Source organism: Nicotiana tomentosiformis, chromosome 12, assembly GCF_000390325.3.
Source record: "Nicotiana tomentosiformis chromosome 12, ASM39032v3, whole genome shotgun sequence".
Lineage (NCBI taxonomy): Eukaryota > Viridiplantae > Streptophyta > Magnoliopsida > Solanales > Solanaceae > Nicotiana > Nicotiana tomentosiformis.
In genome coordinates, this window is record NC_090823.1 from 97372297 (window position 1) to 97395131 (window position 22835).

General features: G+C 41.4%; 1 protein-coding gene across 1 annotated transcript; it reads right to left on the minus strand.

Annotated features, from left to right (window-relative positions):
- Positions 1–20589: 20589 nt before the first annotated feature.
- LOC138903090 (secreted RxLR effector protein 161-like) lies at positions 20590–21201 on the minus strand. Its single transcript, XM_070191005.1, has one exon. It carries the CDS (start codon positions 21199–21201, stop codon positions 20590–20592), a length of 612 nt encoding a protein of 203 aa, XP_070047106.1.
- Between the last annotated feature and the right edge of the window lie 1634 nt (positions 21202–22835).

The window sequence follows — 22835 nt, forward strand, 5'->3', positions numbered from 1 at the left end:
AACAATCTAACAATGCAAGTGAATCAAATAGTAAGTATATTTTCAGAAAGCTCATTGCATTGTGATTGTTAATATATGGAGGAGATACCATGTGAGAATGAGCCTACACAAGAGGATGAGCATCTACAGAGAGAACTTTTCACTCTGCAAGAGGACTCTGATTTAACTGAGATGATTGAATATAAGGTGTTGGTTGAGTGTGAAGCAATTGAAGAAGAGTTCAAACCCCCATCCACCTTTCCACATTTACAACCTTTGGTGGAAGCAAATGAGAGACAAATGGTCTTGGACATACCAGAAGAATACTCACACGACATTTCTTCTTTGTTTTCTTATTCTAACATTGATTGTGGATTTTATTTTTAGGGATTTACAGGAAGATGCATGGATTGATCCTGTGAAAAAATGTAGGAACAAGTTGAGGATGAACCAACAACAACAATTCACCGCTCAAAAAGAGACCAAGCAAGAAAGAAAAAAGTGGGTCTTGCAGATATTCTCAGAAGACTTGGGCTTAATGAGCTCGATAAATAATCCCGAGCAAAAATGAGGAAGGAATTCAGAATTAGGGGTGGAGTTCATAAGTTCTCGGAAACGGAAAAAAATACAGGGAAGTTTCCTTTACCTTTTGCTTTTTATTTGTGTGTCATGGGGACAAGCGACAACTTAAAGTGTGGGGTGGGGGATGTAAATATGTATATGTGTGTTTGTTTTCTTTTCTTTTGAATGGATTTTGTTTTTTGACTTTTTCCGACGATGGATTTCCTCGACCGTCTTCTTAAGGGATAAAAGTCGAAGAAAAAAAAAGTTTTATTTTCTTAAGTAGTGTAACAATTTCCTCTTGGTTTTTCTTTGTACCGCGATTCTTTTTCAGGGGTTTTGCTTGAACTGGGTGTAGTTAGTTTTTCTTTTGTTAAGAATAGGGAATTCTTGTGCTGTGTTGTTAAATGGAGATAGTTGTTCTTGACTTTTTTATGCCTTGAGATTAGTGAGTGCCTTAGTTGTGACGCCTAGGCTCAGTTCTTGACTCATGTATAAGTGCCTATTTTGATGTTGCTTAACTGCTTTGACTAGAGAGTCGGGATAGATCCGATCCTAAGTGAGTTATGTGCCATGGTGTGAGTAAGGTTTGTAGATATTCTCCGCATGTCAGTTGATGTCTAGAACTTGCCCCGTGTATTTGCAAAGCAAAATAGCAGTCATGTTTTGTCTAGGAAGTGATATAAGCATTTTTTTGTTGAGCCAGATATATATTTTTACCCACCTAATTATGATGTATCTTAGTTAGCTCCGTTGAGCTTGTAATCCTATTTCTTTGGCAACCACACTGCAAGCCTGACCTTTGTTTGAATTAACTATCTGTTTGAACCTTCTACCTCTTTTGAGCACTTGAATTTGTTATGAGCTTGGAAAAGCTACGTTGAGGTATGGTCGGGTTTTTGAGTGGAACTACTGAAAAGGGAGAAAGCTGCATTGTTTGAAAAGTTGTGAGAGCCACTTGTAGGGAATTGAAAGAAAAAAAGTGAGTTTGCTTGGAAAACAAATCAGAACTTAGAAAAGAAAAAAATATTGATTCCTTGCTAGCTGTAGTTCTCATCTCGGTTGTGCTTAAAGATATTGGGAGCTTGAGGTTATTATGTTGTGAAGGTTGGGGTTTGGTTCAATAGAAGGGTGGGGTTTAAATTGTTAATGTATATGTATTAAAGTGCTTAGGGAGGTGTAGTCACTATATCCAAATGTATCCTACCCATCCTGCAGCCTACATTACAACCTAAATAAAGTCCTACTTGATCTTTGACTGAATGAGCTCAATTAATAGAGTATTACACTATGGGCAAGCCTATGGTACGTCTTCTGTGACACATGAATTTTGATTCTGAGAGTTGATTCTTAGATTTTGATATTGTTTTACGCATTCCGAGAGTTTGAGCGAGTCCGTTTTATGATTTCAAACTTGTTGGTATGTTCGGGCGGGGTCCCGGGGGCCCCGAGTGTCAATCGGACGAGGCTCGGACCAAGTTGGAAGTTGGGAGCCAAAACTGAAACTCCCAACTACTGTCAGAATCGCATCTGCGCTTGGCCAGTCGTAGGTACGACATTCACAGATGCGACAGAAGCTCGCAGCTGCGACACTCGCAGATGCGAGATTTCTTCGCAGAAGCGAAAAAGGAATGGGAGGCCTGCAACCGCAGGTGCGGAATATTGGGCGCACCTGCGAACGCGAAGGTGCGAGGCTAGACGCGCAGATGCGAGAATTGGCCAGTCGAGTGGAACTCGCACCTGCAAGGCTTAAAAGAACGGGAATCCACTACTTTTGCCCGTTTTCTCTCCATTTCCGGGCGATTTCAGAGCTTTTGAGAAGGGGGTTTCAACTAGCAATTTAAAGGTAAGTTAATTCCATACCCCTTGAGTCAAATACATAGATTATAAGTAGATTATAACTAGTAAATCTTAGAAATCAAAGATTTAGATGAAAAAACTATATTTTTATAAAAGTGAGATTCTAACCACGAAAATAGTTATGGAATTGGGTAGAAATTATATATTTAAGTTCTTGAGATTATGGGTAATATTTTTATCCGAAAATTTCCAGAATCTAAGCACGTGGGCCCTGGGTGAATTTTAGAAATTTTACCATTTTGGATAAGGTAATTTATTTAATAGATAAATTTTGAATCATTTAGCATATATTAATTATTGTGTATAATATTTGGATAGTTTCGGATCTTTCGGCATCGAATCAAGAATTCAATGCGACGTGGTAATCGAAAAGTGGACTTTGAGATGAGGTAAGTCTCTTGTCTAATCTTGTGAGGGAAAAATTACCCCATAGGGATTAAATTGAATAATTATTGCTAATTGCGGGGGTTACGTAGGCACGAGGAGTTGGTGTGCTCTATTTAATCCGGAGTTGTATTGGTTTTTGGTACGATACTTTTGTATACATATATGAGTATCATGGGGCCCAGTACCGTCATTTATGCAATTGTATTAGAGGTTTTTGCATATATATATATATATATATATATATATATATATATATATATATATATATATGCGCCTTTTGAGCATGTTTTCTCACGTATGTTATTCACATGATTCAGTAGTTTATTGCCAGACGTTATGCATGACCTACATTTATTTCATGTTTATATCTTAGACGTATGCTTAGGGGTGTTTGACGGGTAGGACTCGAGCACCCCTCATGGCCTATCATTTTGGGTCGTGACACCATATCCTTCACCAAAATCACCAAAACATAAGGGTATATCAGAAAAACTATGGTTTGTTTTCCCAAACCTTTCAACAACAGAGAAGATATAGTCTGAATAAAATAATGGCAATACAGATATAATAAGATAATGAGAGTGATAATTCATAAGACTTCCGTAATCAACTCATACACAGTACATGAATTTATGCTTGTTTTTGAGTTCAACAATTTAAACTCAATGCTGATAAATGTGCCAAGTACAACTAGCATGAGGAATGTCAAATCTCTATGCCTACATGTCAAATATGCATATCAAATGTAATGCATCACCCTCAATCACTCAGCACTCTCAATCACTCAGCACACTCAGTCACTCAGCACTCTGAATCACTCAGCACTTTACGGTACATATGCTCACTACTGGTATGTCAGACTCCGTAGGCGGATCCAAGCGCTAATATAAAGCCAATATGGCCTACTTTGGCGTGCATCATGATCCATAATAATAAATAAGTGAATAAGGCATGTTGCGGCGTACATCCGAATCCATAATAATAATAATAATAATAATAATAATAATAATAATAATAATAATAATAATAATAATAATAATAATAATAATAATAATAATAATAATAATAATAATAATAAAAATAATAATAATAATAGATAGGTAGATAGATAGATATAAAGCCAATATGGCGTGCTGCGGCGTGCAGTCCGATCCCATAAATAGCCAATAAGGTCTGATGTGGCGTGCAACCCGATCCATAATAGTAATAATAGATATAAAGCAATTACGGCCTACTGTGACGTGCAAATTGATCTAACAAATATCACTCACAATCCGGCTCTCAAATCCCAACTCAGTCATCAATCTCTCAAGTCTCAAGGTCTCACAATCCCGTACTACTCAGTCCAACAATGATAATGTCACGACCCAAAATTCGCATATCGTGATGGCGCCTATCTCAATACTAGGCAAGCCGACAACCTCAATAAACCATAATTTCTCTTAAGTTTGAAAATATTATATTTAAATTCAATATAAAAATCTCACAAATACTGATATAAGTACACTCCAGAAATCCGGTGTCACTAAGTACATGAGCATCTAAATGATAACAAAGCCTGACTGATAAAAACACTGTCTGAAAATATAGAACAATACAATCACTGAAAGAAAATAGAGTCAAGGTCTGCGGACGCCAAGCAACTACCTTGATAGTCTCCAACATATAAAATTTCAAAAATCTAACAGCCGCCGTATCCGGAAGTACCTGGATCTGCACACAAAGTGCAGAGTGTAGTATGAGTGCAACCAACTCAATAGGTAACAAGAGTAACCTTTAGGCTGAAAGTAGTGATGAGCTCAATAGGTGCAATCCAGTATAGTACATAAATATATGCATTGCTTTCAAGTTCAACAGTTGAACTCAGTACAAGAAAAATAGATAAATTCTGCATGATATGAGAATATGACATCTCTATATCTACGTGCCAAAATATATGTTGTGTGTGATGTACCACAATGGAAACCTCATGTGCCCACACTCTCAGAATACTCAATTACTCAGTACTATGTATGGCCAATCCAGCCCACGGAACTCCATCCCAAATATATATATATATATATATATATATATATATATATATATATATATATATATATATATATATATATATATATAATGACAGGCAGTCACTCAGTACTGTACAAAGCCGATCTGCCCCAGGGAACTCCATCCCAAATATAAATAAATAAGGCAACTTCATGCCGAGGGAATTCCATCCCAAATATAAATAAATAAGGAAACTCCATGCCTAGGGAACTCCATCCCAAATATAAAGAAACAAGGAAACTCCATGCCTAGGGAATTTCATTCCAAATACAAATAAAACTACGCTCACTGTGGGGGGACGCAGACTCCGGAGGGACTCCTTCAGCCCAAGCACTGTAATAAGCCATATCCAGACATAAATAAATAAAATATGTTGTAGCGTGCATCTAAATCCCATAAATATCACTCAAAATCTCCAGTCTCTCGGGCTCTCAATGACATGAAAATCAACCCGACATAATGATATGATGTATCAATGAATGACAACAGAGACTGAGATATGATATGCAAAATGATGGATGTGACTGGGTACAAAATTACAATTTAAACAAAAAATTCAACACTAACACGACCCATGCGGGTTCCAAAATATCGGCACGTAGCCTAAACATAATCTTTAATATGAGTCTCAGCTCAAATTCTCTAACACATGGAGAATATGTGGATAATGACATTTAATTGCTAGTTGTATAAGACCTGCCATGCATGTTCTCTCTGTGCGTGTGTGTGTGTGTGTGTGGATGACTTGTAGAAGTAGCAGTGAATTCCTGCTTCCCTCTGTATTTTCCGTCTTCTTTTTTTGTTCTTATCATCAATGTAACTTTAGGTTGCGCATAACTTTAATAAGATGTGTCTTCTTTGACTATTATTTCAACACAGATCTTGTTTCTCTTGGTTCTATTACACCATTTATCTTTTGGATTGCTTATGCAGGTTGGTTGGACTGTCCTGCATTTGGGCAGGAGATCGATCCCATTATTCCTTCAAAGGTTCCTCTCGATGAAACTTTCAACGACTGTGTTTCTTACTGGCAAAAGAAACTCGTTTAGGCAAGTCCTCCACCGACAGAGAGTTCTAAGAAGAGAGGGGAGTTTGTTAACTTGAATATGGGTCCTTATTCATCGCCATAGCGTGGATTCTATCTTGAAAATTCTGATTCCTATACCTTTTTATGAGGAGAAAGTGTATTGCTGAATGAAGCATTTCTTGTGATGTTGTTGGCAGTGCAGTTTTCTGTTATATATCTTGTAGATTCTAGTTTTAATTTAGATAACAAGTGAGGAATTTGTGGTTAATTTAGATAACAATCTGCTGCTAAATAATTGTGGTCTTAGCGATGTTTTATATCTCTGATAAAAGATACGACAGTGGAGATGTTTTATATCAAACACAGGGCGCATATTCTCTTTTGAATTGCCCTTAGTATGATAGGATCACTAGATGCTTTCTTAATTTTGATCCCTTAATTATTTTGGGCTACTTTGACATCAGAGCATCTACATAAACTACAGCTGACTCATTGCATGTTAAAATTTTCAGCTTGGTATGGTGATTGATCTCACAAATACAACTCGATACTATTCATTGTCAAAGTGGAGGAAAGAAGGCATATTCAAAGCATGTAAAGGTTGGTACGTGGTAATAAAGTCATGTAGGTGGATAGGTAGTGCCGGAGTATTTGTCACGACTCAATTTAGGAGGAAACCATGACCAGCACCGGATGCTTTGAACTCACATCGAGCGAACCAAACTAGTTTAAAAATACTACCCATATGCATGAACATGTAAGTCATAAATCAAATGGGGTTTCAAAATAACTTAACATTTGTGCAGAAGCATATATAGTGTGGCCCTTGGCCTCAAATGAAGTATATCAAAATATATATAAGTAATAAGTCATTCAACTATGCCATATAAGTGCACCTGCAGAACACTAATACTACCAACAGTGCCTCTATGCCATACAGGATGAATATATAGCACGAGACAAATACCCTTGGCTCAACAAAAGAATAAAAGTATCAAGCTTTCACTGGACACAAGGTAAGGCTCACCAAAATGATATAAGAAAGGCATAGATCCGAGTCAGTATTATCAAAGGCGCGTGTAAGCGCGGAAGGGAGGCTCAAAAGAAGTTGAGCGCTTCGCTTTGCTTAGCGGGCGCTTCAGTGTTGTCATCAAGGCTCTAACTTTTCCTTGCTAATGAGCGTAATCCTGAAGAGGCGACGCTAAACAATTAATATTTCACTTTGTTGTAAATTTTTTTCAATTTCTTTGTCCATATATTTGGTATTCATGCTTATAGATATTAGTCTTGGACTACACATACATGGTTGTAGTTTTTCTCTCTTTGCGCGTTTCTTTATTAAAGCTCACGCTTTATTTACACTTTTATCTTAAAGCCCCAACAAACCTTAGAGTTTTTTTTCTTTTCGCCTTTGATAACACTGATCCTAGTTCGCACGAACGTGCCTGTCAACACTTGTATCTGTAGATGACAACACAAAAATGAAGTCTGAGTACAACAGGTAGTCAGTATACATTCTGACCTACCTGTATAGGTCGAAATCTACCATGGAACATTTAGGGCGAGGAAGTATTGAGGAAAAATCAGTCGAGGTCGATCAGGAAATGGCGAAACTCGTGGTCAGGATGCCTATGATGGTCGAGGATGACGTCCGCAGAAAGAATCATGACGACTAGTTTTTAGAATAGGATAATAGAAGGGGTATTCTAAAGAATATTTTTTGCACATGTATTATTAGGGTTTACTGGGGATATGTCCCATATAAAGAGGACAAAAGAGAAGGAAAAAAAGGTATGTAATATTCGGGTGATAAGAAAAGATTTTTGAAAAAGATTCCCTCTCTCTAGCAAAGACACAAATATTATATTTTCATCAAGATTCTTATTCGTATTATTCCATACTTTTCCATCAGATACGAGAATAGTTCGAACATTCTAGGATTTATCTGTCACTCATCATTGTCAGGAGGAACAATCATCTAGCTCATTCTTCATTGGGTGAATCACTGCCATTTATTGTTATTTGTTGCTAGTTACTCCTCCATTATTGCTCATACTTTTTGGAATATTTAATGCTTGTTATATTCAATCTCCCACTAGATCTGTCTCACATTATCCACACTTTCCAGATCCGCATTTAGAGATATTATCATTAACTAGGTTTAACCCTTCATTATATAAATACAATAGTTTTAACCGAAAGTTATACTTTTTGGTCAAATAATTTGGCGTCGTCTGTGGGAATTTCCTAGTTAAATTTTTAGTTTCCTCAACATCTATAGCTAACACGGATCACTAGCGTAAAAAAAAGGAACAAGCAAGAACAAGATCCCTTTTCTTTGTATGCACAGATCTAATATGGCAGGTAAAAGAGAAGAAAGAACGAGAATAATGAGTGACCTTCTAACCAACCTCATGAATATCATCAATGGGAGCTCTGAGGCAGTGGACGAGGACGCAACGCCCAATGCCTCCCCTAGGCGAGGTGGGTCACCCCCTCCTCACTATAGCATCACAAAATATCTTGGTAAGGGAGCCTCCACATCCATGGCGGAGGAGACGCCACCAGCAGTAAAAAAGCTCCTTGAGGCTTGGCTAACTGACACACTAACCCGCGTCCTCCAAAAGCTCGTTCGGGACACGGCTAGAGAAAATGCGAGGACTTGCATTATACCACTAGCGGACGAGCAGCATGATCAAATTTTTCCCCCTCCAACAACACATATTACTCACAATGTCGTTAATAGTGCAGGTAACGAGCTCTCGCAGCCATCCTGAAAAGGATGGAGGATGAGAATGAGAACAAAGCAATTCAGGGCCAAATGAGAGAACACCAAGAAAGGGTCGATAAGATACCGGGCGCCCCTAAGCTCTTGCCGAAGAGGGATGCCGGTCGGTTCGTCGAGCAGCCATATATTAAAATGCCGCCCTATCTGAAAATATACGATGGAATAACCGACCACGAAGACCATGTGACTCATTAAACGTTACACAATGCGCTGATCAGAAATGGTTCAAGGGCAACAAAAAAGTTATTAAGTCAGCATATGAAGTACCCCCAACTACTTAGGATGAAATACATAACGCGTATTGTGCCGAGGTTCGAGCAGACGAGGACGACCTCAATGAGCCGACTCATCGACTAACCTCGGTACAAGAAGAATCTAGAAAAGATTGAAGAAATGATATCAAAAGGAACCTCGAAGCTCCGCGACCCAACAAGGAACGACATCTACCATATGTCAGAACCGCCATTGCATCCTCCTCCCACCACGAAGATGGACCACCCCGATCAAGAACAGGGACTCACCGGAATGAGATAGGTATGCCCCCTTTATTATCCGCTCATAATTTTTGTGTGTCACCTATATAAATAGTCTACGCCTTGGAGAAGCTCAGACCAAAGGTGAAGTGGCCGCAAAATATGAGGCCGGACACGAATACTAGAAAGTCAGATGCCCTATGCGAGTTCCACCAAGATCGAGGGCAAAAAACTGAGGATTGCATCACCTTAAGACAGGAGGTCGTAAACATGCTACAACAGGGACACCTCAAAGAGTTGTTGAGTGACCCAGGAAGGGTCAACTTTGCCAGAGGTCGTGAACAACATCAAGGACCGCCAAAACCACCCTCGCCGACCCGCACCACCCACATTATCATCATTAGCGGTGACAATGCTTCCATCAACAGTGTGAAGTTCACCACAACCCACAAGCTCAAACGGTCAATCACCCACGAACGGTATGATGAACTCGTAGAAAGTATCATCTTCGATAAGTCAGATACCAATAGTTTGGTTTTCCCTCACTATGATGCCCTTGCTATCACTTTACGAATTTTAGATATCGATGTGAGATGCATTATGGTAGACGATGGGAGCGACGTGTGCATTATACACCCTCGAGTACTTGCACAATGAAATTTGAGGATAAGATAGTGTCACGCTGCATCACGCTAACAGATTTTAACAATGTAGTGGAGCGAACATCTTGCGAGATCACTCGATGGGAGCGGTGCGTGCATTATCCACCCTTGAGTACTTGCACAAATGAAACTTGAGGATAAGATAGTGCCGCGCTTCATCACTCTAAAAGGTTTTAACAATGCAGTAGAGCGAACATCTGGTGAGATCACACTCCCAGTCTTGGCCGGTGGCGTCACTCTGGAAACCACATTCCATATCATAGACCAAGACACAACATACAATGCCATAATAGGGCAACCATGGATACATACCATAAGAGCAATCCCCTCCAGCTTGTACCAGGTCATCAAATTCCCGACTCCAGGGGGAATATTAAGTATACGAGGGGCACATCCCGGGAATGCTACCGCATCGCTCTAGACTGCACGGTCACTCAACAAATGAAGGACAAAGAAAAAGAGGCATAGCAATCAACAGGGTCGAGATCGATATGCGATGATAGCGAAAATGTCATCAGGGACCCCGGTACAGTCGAAGCCGCGGAATCGACTGTAGAAGACCTCGACCCCATTCAATTACATAGCGACGACCATAACAATAAAGCTTACATCGGCTTCAAGCTTCAAGAACCAGGTAAATTTTGTCAATTCTTAACTGATAACGCGGACTTGTTTGCTTTTAGCCATGCAGATTTTCCAGTTATCCCGAAAGAAATCGCCATGCACAAGATGAATGTCGATCCATTCCATTCCCCAGTGAGACAGGTTAGGTGTAAGTTCAACTCCGCAATTAATGATGCGATACAGAAGAGGTGGAAAAACTATTGGAAAATGGCTCCATCAGGGAGTCGAAATACCACCAATGGGTCGCCAACATAGTCATGGTAAAAAAGAAGAATGGGAAATGGAGGATATGCGTAGACTTTATAGATTTGAACAAAGCATGCCCCAAAGATTCATTTCCGTTACCCCATATTGACCAACTCATAGACGCAACGACCGGGCATGAATTACTGAGCTTTTTGGACGCCTACTCGGGCTATAATCAAATCCTCATGGAATAAGAGGACCAGGAGAAAACCACTTTCATCACCCATCAGGGGGCGTACTGCTACAGGGTCATGCCCTTCGGGTTGAAAAACACAAGAGCAACTTACCAAAGGTTAGTGACGAGGATGTTCAAAGACCAACTCGGCAAAACGATGGAAGTCTATATAGATGACATGCTGGTCAAGTCCAAAAGGAAAAAGGATCACATCGATCACCTAAGAGAAACCTTCGACATACTCAAACGGTATAGAATGAAACTGAATCCCGAAAAGTGTGCATTCGGCGTCGCCTCGGGAAAATTCCTAGGTTTCCTGGTATCGCAGCGAGGGATCGAGGTCAACCCTGATCAAATCAGATCCATCGAAGGAATACCAGAACACCTAACCACCAAAAAATAGGTTCAGAGGTTAACTGGCCATATTGCCGCCCTTTCAAGATTCATTTCGCGATCATCGGATAGGTCACAGATTCTTCGGCGTACTCAAGAAGGATAACGGCCTCCAATGGACTTCTGAGTGCATCCAAGCCCTGAAGGAATTAAAAGCATATTTGTCATCGCCACCATTACTTTCAAAACCTGAGTCGGGGGAACGTCTCCTCAGCTACCTCTCTCTATCCGAAGTAGCTATGAACGCAGTCTTGATCCGAGAAAATAAAGGAACGCAGTCTCCCATCTATTACATTAGCAAAACACTAGTCGACGCCGAGACGCGATATCCTCACCTCGAAAAACCAGCTCTAGCCTTAGTCGTAGCTTCACAAAATCTTAGACCATATTTCCAATGCCACTCCATCTTGGTCGTCTCGACTTTTCCCCTAAGGAGAATTTTGCATAAACCCGAGCTATCGGGCAGGTTGGCCAAATGGGCCATCGAACTGAGCGAGAACGATATCACATATCAGCCGCGAACAACGATAAAGTCACAAGTCCTTGCAAACTCCGTCGCCCACTTCAGCGCAAAAATAATGCTCGAAGTCAAAAAAGAAGCCTCCACGCTTCTCCCCAAACACAAGACCTCTGGGTACTGTACACTAACGGCGCGTCCAACGCGTCAGGGTCCGGACTGGGACTTGTACTCGAAGTCTCAACCGGCGAAGTGATTCGCCAGTCCCTAAGGTGCCCGGACATGACTAACAATGAGGCCGAGTACGAGGTCGTAATTGTAGGGCTGAGACTAGGACTCAAATACGGGGGACGACTAAGACTACGATGTGATTCTCAATTCGTTGTCAATCAATTAATAGGAACTTTCCAAATCTAGGAACACAGGTTGCAAAAGTACAAGACCAAAATTTGCAAGCTATTGCCCGAGTTCGACGAATGTAAACTCGACCAAATTCCCCGAACACAGAATATCGAGGCAGACAGCCTCGCCAAATTAGCCGCATCCACCAAAAACATTGCAACCGGGTACAGAAGTGTAGTCCACCTTCTCAACTCATCGATAGACCTAATCGAGGTAAGAACCATAAACCTGACTTGGCATTGGCGTAACCTTATTGTCACATATTTGTAGGACGGCGTACTCCCAAGTGAAAAAAAAAAACCCAAGAAACTGAGAATGCAAGTAGCCAGGTATAGCATCATCCACAACGACCTGTATAAGAGAACGTATGACGGTCCTCTTGAGAAATGCTTCAGCCCAAATCAAATGCGGCGCGTTCTTAAAGAGGTCCACGAAAGCCATTGCAGAGCTCATTCCAGCAATCGAGCTTTGGTCAGATGCCTCATAGGAGCAGGGTATTATTGGCCCACCATGAAAAAAAAAAGACCGCGGATTTCGTGAAAAAATGTGAGAAATGCCAAAAGTATGCCCCAATGATTCACCAAGCAGGAAAATACCTCCACTCAATCACTTCCCCTTGGCCGTTCATCAAATAGGGAATGGACATCATAGGCCGCCTCCCGGCAAGACGAGGTAACGTACGATTCCTTTTGGTTTTGATTGACTATTTCTCTAAATGGGTAGAAGCAGGAGTATTCGCCCAAATACGCGAACAGGAAGTGATCGCCTTCATATGGGAAAACATCGAATGCCGATTTGGCCTCCCCAAAAAGATCAACCGCGATAGCAGACCCCAATTTATAGGAAAGAATGTCGCTGAATTTTTTGAAAAATGGCATATCAAAAGAATACTCTCAACACTATATCATCCCGCGGGCAACAGACAAGCGAAGTCCTCCAACAAGTTGATACTGAACATCATGAAGAAAAAACTTGAAGATGCCAAAGGGCTGTGACCGGAAATATTACCAGAAGTACTCTGGGCCTACCGAATAACACCGAAGACGAGCATAAGAGAGACACCTTACTCATTAGTCTATGGGACTGATGCAGTAATACCAGTCGAAGTCGGGGAGCCCAGCCTAAGATACTCCCACGAGAGCGGACCAAGGAACGATGAAAGGAGAAGATAGGAGCTCGACGAAGTTAAAGAACGAAGAGATATGGCCTACGTAAGGATGATCGCCCAAAAACAACAAGAAGAACTCTATTATAACAAAAAGGCAAAGGTTAGGCCACTCAAAGTCGGGGACTACGTGCTTAAAGCTAAAACACAAGCAAGCAAAGACCCACGAGAAGGTAAACTGGGAATAAATTAGAACGGCCAGTACAAAATCACGGCAACAGTAAACAAAAGGTCATTCCAACTAGAAACAATGCAAGGAAAGCTACTGCCAAACAACTAGAATATTACCCACCTCAAGTACTTCAACTTTTAAGAGATAAAGCGTCCCCCAAGTCATACTCTTTTTCCCCTCACTTGAGTTTTTTCCTAATTGGATTTTCTCAAGGAGGTTTTTAACGAGTCGACAAAGGGGATACTTCAGGTTAAAGTGCGCACAGACGGAGGCATAGGACGACTAGTTCATTGATCAAACTCTTAAGACTTCTCTATGTCAACCAATGAAGGGACTAGATAGACTGGGACTGGAACGCCAGCCAACGCCCGGGAAAAGATGTAAACTTTTCCAAATGTATGAATAAATCACAAATGCATGAAGTTTATTTCTATTTCTCCGAATATACAACCAAGGAAATGTTGCCTTAAAGTTCACAACGCCGACAAATGCCGCACCTAGAGGCTTATCTTTCTAAACATAGGTTATATTCGACCTTTTTCGAATTAACACCTAACTAGACCTCGACCATAACTAAACATAGGTTACATTCGACCTCGTTCAAATTAACACCTAACTGGCCCATGGCCATAAATAAACATAGGTTACATTCAACCTCATTCGAATTAACACCTAACTGGCCCTCAACCATAACTCAACATAGGTTATATTTGACCTCGCTTTAATTAACACCTAACTGTCCCTTGGCCATAACTCACCATAGGTTATATTCAACCTCGCTCGAATTAACAACTAACTGGACCTCGGATATAACTCAACATAGGTTATATTCGACCTCGTTCGAGTTAACACCTAACTGGCCCTAGTCCATAATTAAATATAGGACATGTTCGACCTCGTTCGAACTAACATCTGCTGGCCCTCAGCCATAATCAAACTTAGGTTTTGGTTCGACCCCGTTCGAACTAACACCTACTGATCCTCGGCCGTAATTAAACTTGGGATAATGTTCAACCTTATTCAAGCTAAATGATTACGGCTAAGAAAATCAAAAAGAATACAAGCACAAACCAGAGAAAAAAAGTCAGGTACGAGTAACAAAGTCGGCATTTCATACTTAGAATATTTTTACAAAGGCTTGTAAAGACGCCTACAAAAAATGCACAAGTCTGCAACAAAATAAATGAAGGAAAAAAAACTATTGGTCTCCATCAGGACCATTAGTGCCATCGGCTTGACCAGCCTCCCCCTCACCATCACAACCTCCCTCAGGGAGCGCGTCCTCGTACCAGGCATCCTCTTCAATCTGATCCACATCCATGTCTCTCTAATCGTCACCGGCCTCCGACATAGCAGGATCATATCCACGAGCAATTCGAGCTTCACGGGCCTTAACATGAACATCTTCAAGGGCGTCCCCAGGAACAGACCCCGCCGCATGCAAATCTCGCAACATGTCCAACTAGGTCTCATCGGGAATCCATTCCTCATATAAGCCCTGGGGAACGTTTGGGAAATCTAAAGTATGAGAAGATGACGGTCGTGCAAGCATTTGATACTTCTCGGCCTCTAAGGCGGCCACCTGGTCCTTAAGGAGGGAGTTGTATTTCTCCAACTCCCCAATCCTCTCATGAAGCCGCTCTTATTTAAGCCTGGCCGTCTTCAAGTCATTTTCTCGCTCAGAGCGAAGAATACAGATCATTACCTCCAAAGCTTTCTCCTTCCTCAGAGCCCCTGACCGAGCAAACTCATCTTTCTCAAGGTCCTCCGCCTTCTCGGCGACCTCACCGCTTAGAGCATCCGCTATGAATTACCACTCCTTAAGTTGGGCGCGCACAGAAACCACCTGGGCTTGGAGGTCGCCGCACTGGGCTTCAACTCCCCTACTAACCTCAAGCTCTTACTCTTTATTTCTTAGCGTCCCCTCGAGGACGCTGCACTTTTCGATGACCCTCACCAGCTCATCATCGTTCTCCTTCAGTTCATCTCGAAGAGCCTGGAAATTTCCGCTCTCACCAAACCGCCTACAAATTTCCCGGTGCTTGCCACGGTACTCGCGGTATTTTCATTGCAACTTCATAAAAATAGCTTTAAGCTGCTCCTCTCTTCGGGCACTTTTAATTTCCAAGATCACGGTCTATAAAAGAAAGAAAAAGGAAATCGACAGAGTAAGAACAAAGCCTAAACATTGAGCATAACGAATAGAAGCTTCGAAAAACTTACCCTGAGAGCGAGGCCAGCTATGCTCTTCGATAAGGTAACATCTTTCAGCTCTTAGAGAGTTCGTCTCTCCACGTCGGAGCAAAGGGGACCGATGGCAGGAACCACATTCTCAGTATCTTTTAATAAATCCCGATCCATGGGGATCTATCTACAGTCTCACCTCCAGCTGGGTAAATCCCTCATCCATTATCCTTATCTCGTCAGCATCGAGATCAGAACCCATCTCGTAGCCATCCTTGGCAACGCCTTTGCCTCTCCCCTCGGCCGGCATATAAGTATCGTTAGCCGGCTGGGAAGTTGATGGCCCCTCCGGCCGCAAATTATTAGAAGTCATAACGGCCGGCCCTTCAGCCCCTACCGCAAAAAAAGGAAGAGGTATATCCTCAATGGCCTCCACCGATATCAGAACATCAGATGCCAATTTGACGGCGTCCCCAAGTATTATGGTCACCGTTTCATGGATGACAAAATCATCCTTGGCCGAATCCACAGCCGAGGTGACCCCATCACTAACATCTATCAATCTTCTCTTACTGGGGACCAAATTCTCGCCGCTCGACGATGACTCCCCCTCCTCATCAACTAGATGGTGTGATATAATATAAGGGTCCACCAAACTCTATAGAGAACCAGGTTCTCTATCAGTTCTACTAGAACACACGCACACTGCAGTAAGTAAATGACAAGCGAATATTTACGTGGAAAATTCCCAGCTCAACGGGATTAAAAACCACGACCTACCCTTGTAGGATTTCAACTTCACTACTGAGAAACTTTTAGATTACAACCTTTTCAACCTAGGAATTAACCTCTTAATCCCTCACTAACTTGTAATACTCTATTACAAGCCACTTTGTAATAACTCTATTACAAAGACTTTACAACTCGACTAACTCTAGCGAAGACTCAAACAAAAAGGTTTAAGGTTTACAAAGGGTTTCCTACATAATACTTCTAAATAAGCTAAGTAGGAATTACAATTGAAGAACTATTATAAAGTTACAACTCAACTAAGGACATACAATGACTTGCTGTGGGGGTTTGGTCTGTAGTAGTGTTGTTCTTTGTTCTTGATGCACTTGAGAATTAATTGCTTGATGATCAATGACTGTGTGGGAGCTTGAATTAATTCTCTAAGTGAACAAGTGATTTGTTTTACCTTTCTTGATGTTAATAATGCATTTGTGGCATCACTAGGATGATATAAGAAAGGTAGGTAAAAGACACTCCCCATAAAGTTGACTGTTGCACTATTTCTGCACTGTAGCGTGTACAGGCAGCAACTTTACAGCTGGGGTAGTTGACTTGTGCAGTTTCCTCGGGAAACGGTAGCTATTTGTTCCCTCTGTTGTTCCTTTGACTCTGAAGAGTTGAACCATATCCCAAGCTAGAACCTTTTGATCTTAAGGTTTTGAGAATGTGTAACAGGTTCCTTATCTGGTTCTTGACAGTAAGTTTGTTAGATCATCAAAATATAATAGAGATATACATATAGCCTATCAATTTTTCCCTTTTTGATGATGACAAACTTATAATTCAAGTTCCCCTTAAGCTGAAAATTCCCCCTGAATCTGTTTCCCATCCTGTTCCCCCTAAATTTTTCCCCCCTTTTGGCATCATAAAAAGATTAGTAACAGGCTTATAGCAGAAAGAAGTCAAGCTTGAGTTAACTCATACCATTTGTGTGCACAAAACATGACTAAAAACAGAGCATAAAGACAAGGCATAATTAGCAAAAAGGGAAAAGCTTGCATTAGCATTAATTTGGATTTTTCAACAAGAACAGAGTCAATGTTACTACCACCATCCACAATTTTGAACAAACAAAAAACAAATACCACAGACTGGACACTGAAGGGACGCTGCTTAGGGAGTGCTGGAGGGAGATGGCTTAGAAAGGGCTTGGAGGACTAAATCCATTCGAGCATTTGCAGACATTTGCTCGTTGAGCAGTCTCTCTTTCAGGTCCTTCGCTTCTTTCCTGAGCTCAACATTCTCTTTTGTTAGACGAGCAACCTCTTCTCCTTGAGAACTACTGGAACCAGGTGCCTCATGCAGCTGACTTAACTGAGTCTCAAGGATAGCTTTCCTTGATTTCAATTGCCTTATCTCCGAGGTAGCACTGTTCTGAGCAATGATCAGCTGAGATATGGTAGAAGTGCTTCCAACCCCTCCAATTTTCTCGATACACTCACATTCTTCAAGAGTAGCTTTGGAGAAAGTTTGCTTCTTTGTGCCCACTTTAGCTTGTCCTAGAGGAACCTTGAAGTGCTTATAGACCTTGGTGAGAAGGAACTCATACGGCAACCCATGATTACGATATTTAAAGTCAGCCACTTTGTTCATGTGCTCTATCATAATCCCAGGCAGATTGATGGTAGTGAAGGTGTCCAGTGCTTCCATGAGGAATAGGTCTGTACGAGAGGTGATAGATCTTCTCTCAGCTCGAGGCAGCAGTACCTTGTTCACCATCTCAAACAGCAGTTGGTATATAGGAATGAGGGCCTTCTTCTGAACCCGTTCCCCCTGCTGAACTGCTATGTCCTTTAATATGGCATTTCTGAAGTTTTGAGAACAGGATCCATGAAAATTACACAACCCTTTAGCAGGCAAACCCAGAATAGATCCCAACAAAGCAGAGTCCATTACCATATCAACTCCATTCACCAGCACGTAGATGTGATCATCCTCAACTGTGAACAGGTCAGTATAGAAACTTTGAACTTCCTCTTCATACACCATTGGGGCGTCATTTGTGAACAAATGTGTCCACTGTTGGAACTCATAGATCTCAACCAGCTGTCTCATACTAGCTTCCTCCAAGATATCAGGAGCAAATGTGCGGCCCCAAAGCACCTTCTGACTTCTCAACCTCTCTTTTCCAGCATTCTTTGGATCACCCACTCTGGCCTTCTTTGAGAAACCATGTTCCTCATCAGTATCAGCTTTTCTCTTAGTAGACTTGCGGACATTCTTCCCCTTTTCAGCAGACTTCACAGACTTTTCACCCAATTCTTCCATCACATCATCACCAGACTCTTTCATAGACTTATCACCAGATTCTTTCACTACATTTTCACTAGACATAAAAATGTCAAACTTGTTCATATTTTTAGCAGACACAGAAGATCCCCCTTTTGGCTTGGGGAGACCATGCTTCTGTGAGAGCTTTCTAGTCAAGGAACCAGGTTCCTCTGCTTCTTCCTCATCCACATTCACCACATGCACTGACTTCTCACTCACTGCTTTCCCATTTTTCACCATCTTTCTTCTCCTTGACTTAGCTTGGCTATTCTTAAGAGTAGACTCAAGAGCCTCCTTCCTTTGCAACCTAGTGTGGGTCGCTTAGGAGTAGACTCTTGAGCAACCATTGATCTACGCTTAGTCAAGCTTCCTATTGGCAAATCATCAGAATCCTCTTCACTATCACCCTTTTCTTCTATGGACACAGATCTTTCCTCAGGCACCACCACATACAAAGGCTCAACATCAAAATGAGGAGAGGGAGCAGGGTCAATACTGACCCGGGGCTCTGGAGAGGACCCTTGAGTTGGATCCTCCTGGGAGGGATCAGGTCCCTCATTTGGTACCCCAGTAGTATTGTCCTGTGCTGATTGTTCAATAGTCACAAGCTCTCTACTCTCTTCCACGGTCTTAGACTCTTCCCCCTGAGTCCCAAAACCATCCTCACCTCCTTCTACAAAAACCCCTTCATTAGCTATGGACAACATGTTCTCTATTGCCTTTTTTTCTTGTACATCCATGGAAAACTCAGTAGAAGTAGGAGTATTACCTGTGGACACAAGATCAGGAGCAGTCTTTGTTGAGTCAAACTTCTCGGAACCATCAATTTGATCTACTTTTGACCCTTTTTCCATAGGCGAACTTGAAATTTCCTGATGTACTTCTTTGTCAGCAGTACTTTGATCATCCCCTTTTTCCGGCGAAGTAGGAGAAAGGCTCTGGGCTATAAATCTTTTGGGAGTCAAGATTTTGCGACTCTTATGAGAACCAGAACTCGAGTGGATAGGAGAGGAGACGGAGTGTGGGGGTGACTCTATCCTAGGGTTTTGGTTAGCAGTGGTGTGGGTGAGGAGTATAATATCGGTGTTTGAATTACTGAGGACTCAATAGGGGTGTCACTGGGGACACTTGAGGTTTCAAAATTTTCAGCCATAGAGAGGAGTGATGAGTTGAGAAGAAGAGATGGGTAGTTCGAAGGAGAGAAATAAGAAGAAAATTTTTAGCGTTTAATGTGAGGAGATTTGACAGTGATGGATGTATTTGAGATTGATGAGGGACCGGTTAGGAAAAGGCGCTAGTTTTGGGAGTCGGGTTGATTTCTAACAGGTGAGGCGTTTGGGTCCAAGAGACGCAAAGAAAATAAACTGACATGCTAATGATGTGGCACTTGTTTTAATCGTTAAAAATTGTGCATGAGAGAATACAGAAACTACTAACCTGTGTCAGGAGAACCAGGTTCCCTGACTAATCTTGCATCTGTAAGCTTTGCCCTTTTTACCAGGGCGTACTGCATCAACTGCCTCTTTGCTCTGTAATCATCATGCATGTCTACCTGTAATGGTATATAGGTGAGTTAGACTTTGCTAGAAAACACTTTTTAGCTAAATTTACCTGAACATTTCTTTTATAGCCAATCATTGAGGGACCAGGTTCTTAATTGGGTTTTATCAACCCTAGTGCCAGGAGATTTTTCTTAAAGTGTTCTCTGCTCAGGGCTTTGGTGAATATATCTCAATTTGATCTTTAGTGTTGCAGAATTTCATGCATATAAGCCCTTTTTTAACATTGTCTCTGAGAAAATGATGACGTACATCAATGTGCTTGGTCCTATTATGTTGAACTGGATTTTTTGCCATATTGAGTGTACTTGTGTTATCACAAAAGAGAGGCACACAATCTGAGAACACTCCAAAGTCTTCCAACTACTGCTTGATCCACAGTAGTTGAGCACAGCAAGAGGTAGCTGCTACATATTCTACTTTTGCAGTTGATAGTGCCACTGAGTTCTGCTTCCGCGTACCCCATGAGATTAGGCAAGAACCTAGGAAATGTGCCATTCCTAACGTGCTTTTCCTGTCTACCAGATATCCTGCATAATCAGCACCAGCATACCCAATAAGATCAAAGTTATCACCTGAGGGATAGTAGAGAATCAGGTCCTGCATTCCCTTGAGATATCTCAATATTCTCATGGCAGCCTTCATATGAGATTCCTTTGGATTGGATTGAAATCTTGCACAAATACCTACGCTGTAAATAATGTCTGGTCTACTTGCAGTGAGATACAGGAGTGATCCTATGATCCCTCTATACATGGTCTGATTTACAGGGGAACCAGGTTCATCCATGTCTAGACGAGTAGATGTGGCAATATGAGTGTCAATGACTTTTGATGATTCCATATCGAACCTTTTCAGCAACTCCTTGATGTACTTCTGCTGACTTATCAGTGTTCCCTTCTGAGATTGCTTCACTTGAAGTCCTAGGAAGAAATTTAATTCTCCCATCATACTCATCTCAAATTCACTCCCCATGAGTTTTGCAAATTATTCACAAAGAGAGTCAGTTGTAGCTCCAAAAATAATATCATCAACATATACCTGAACAATGAGCAGCTTCCTCCCTCGTTTCTTCAGAAAAAGAGTGTTGTCAATTTTTTCCTCTTGTAAATCCATTTTCAAAAAGGAATTTTGACAACCTCTCATGCCATGCCCAGGGAGCATGCTTTAGCCCGTACAACGCCTTGTCCAGTTTGAACACATGCTCAGGGTACTCATGACATTCAAAACCAGGAGGATGCTTGACATAAACTTCTTCTTTCGGGTAGCCATTTAGAAATGCACTTTTGACATCCATTTGGAACTATGTGAACTCCATATGAGATGCAAAGGCAATAAGAATTCTAATAGCTTCCATTCGAGAAATTGGAGCAAATGTTTCATCATAATCAATCCATTCTTCTTGATTGTAGCCTTGAACTACAAGCCTTGCCTTCTTTCCTGTTGTATTTCCAAACTCATCAAGTTAGTTCCTGAATACCCACCTGGTCCCTATGATAGTTCTATCTGCAGGTCGAGGGACCAGGTGCCATACCTTGTTTCTTTCAAATTGATGCAGCTCCTCTTGCATGGCTGTGATCCAGTCTGCATCTTTCAACGCTTCTTTGATATTTTTGAGCTCTATTTGAGAAAGAAAGGCTGAAAAGGCAAGTGAGTTTCTTGCTTTTGATATGGTTTGAACTCCTGAGTCAAGAGGGGTGATTATGTTGTCAAGAGGATGTGAGCTTTTGTGCTTCCAATTTGGTACCTGAATCTCATTGTTATGGGACCCTTGCATGTCTGACTGAGGTTCTTGGGCGCTTCTTACTTCAGCAAGTGGAGTACCTTGGACTGCATCAATAACTCTATTTTCAGCTTCAGTTGGTGTGATCAAGGGACCAAGTTCCTCTTCAATAGATGGAGGTGTACTCGCATCATCTTCACTGGATTCCTTTACATGACTCATCATGTCTGCTTTTCCATTTGCCATGTCAATAACTTCTCCTGGAATAGATAAAGGTTCTCCATCTTGATTAGCATGTCTGTCCTTCTCACAGGAGAGGTGAGATTCATCAAATATCACATGTATACTTTCCTCAATATATTGAGTCCTTTTGTTTCATTCTTTGTAAGATTTGCTTTGAGATGAGTATCCCAGAAAGATTCCTTCATCACTTTTGGCATCGAATTTTCCAAGATCTTCCTTTCCATTGTTGAGAACAAAGCATTTACACCCAAAAGTCCTTAGATGTGTCAATTTGGGCTTCCTTCCGTTCAGCAGTTCATATGGAGTCTTGTTCACAAGGGACCTGATCATGCACCTGTTCACCAAGTAGCAAGTAGTGTTGACAGCTTCTGCCCAGAAATTCTTTGCAATCCCACTGTCAATCAGCATTGTCCTTGCCATCTCTTCAAGAGTTCTATTCTTCCTCTCCACAACACCATTTTGTTGAGGTGTTCCGGGAGCTGAGAAATTGTGAGTGATACCATTTTCAGTACAGAACTCATCAAATTTGGCATTGTCAAACTCTGTCCCATGATCAGACCTGATGCTGACTACCTTATTACCCATCTTCACGTGGATCGTCTTGACAAAATCAACGAGCACTTCAAAGGTTTCATCCTTGGTC

Bases quoted from the DNA above. Each gene is read 5' to 3' on its own strand.
- LOC138903090 (XM_070191005.1), bottom strand. From the start codon at position 21,201: ATGGGGAGTGAATTTGAGATGAGTATGATGGGAGAATTAAATTTCTTC.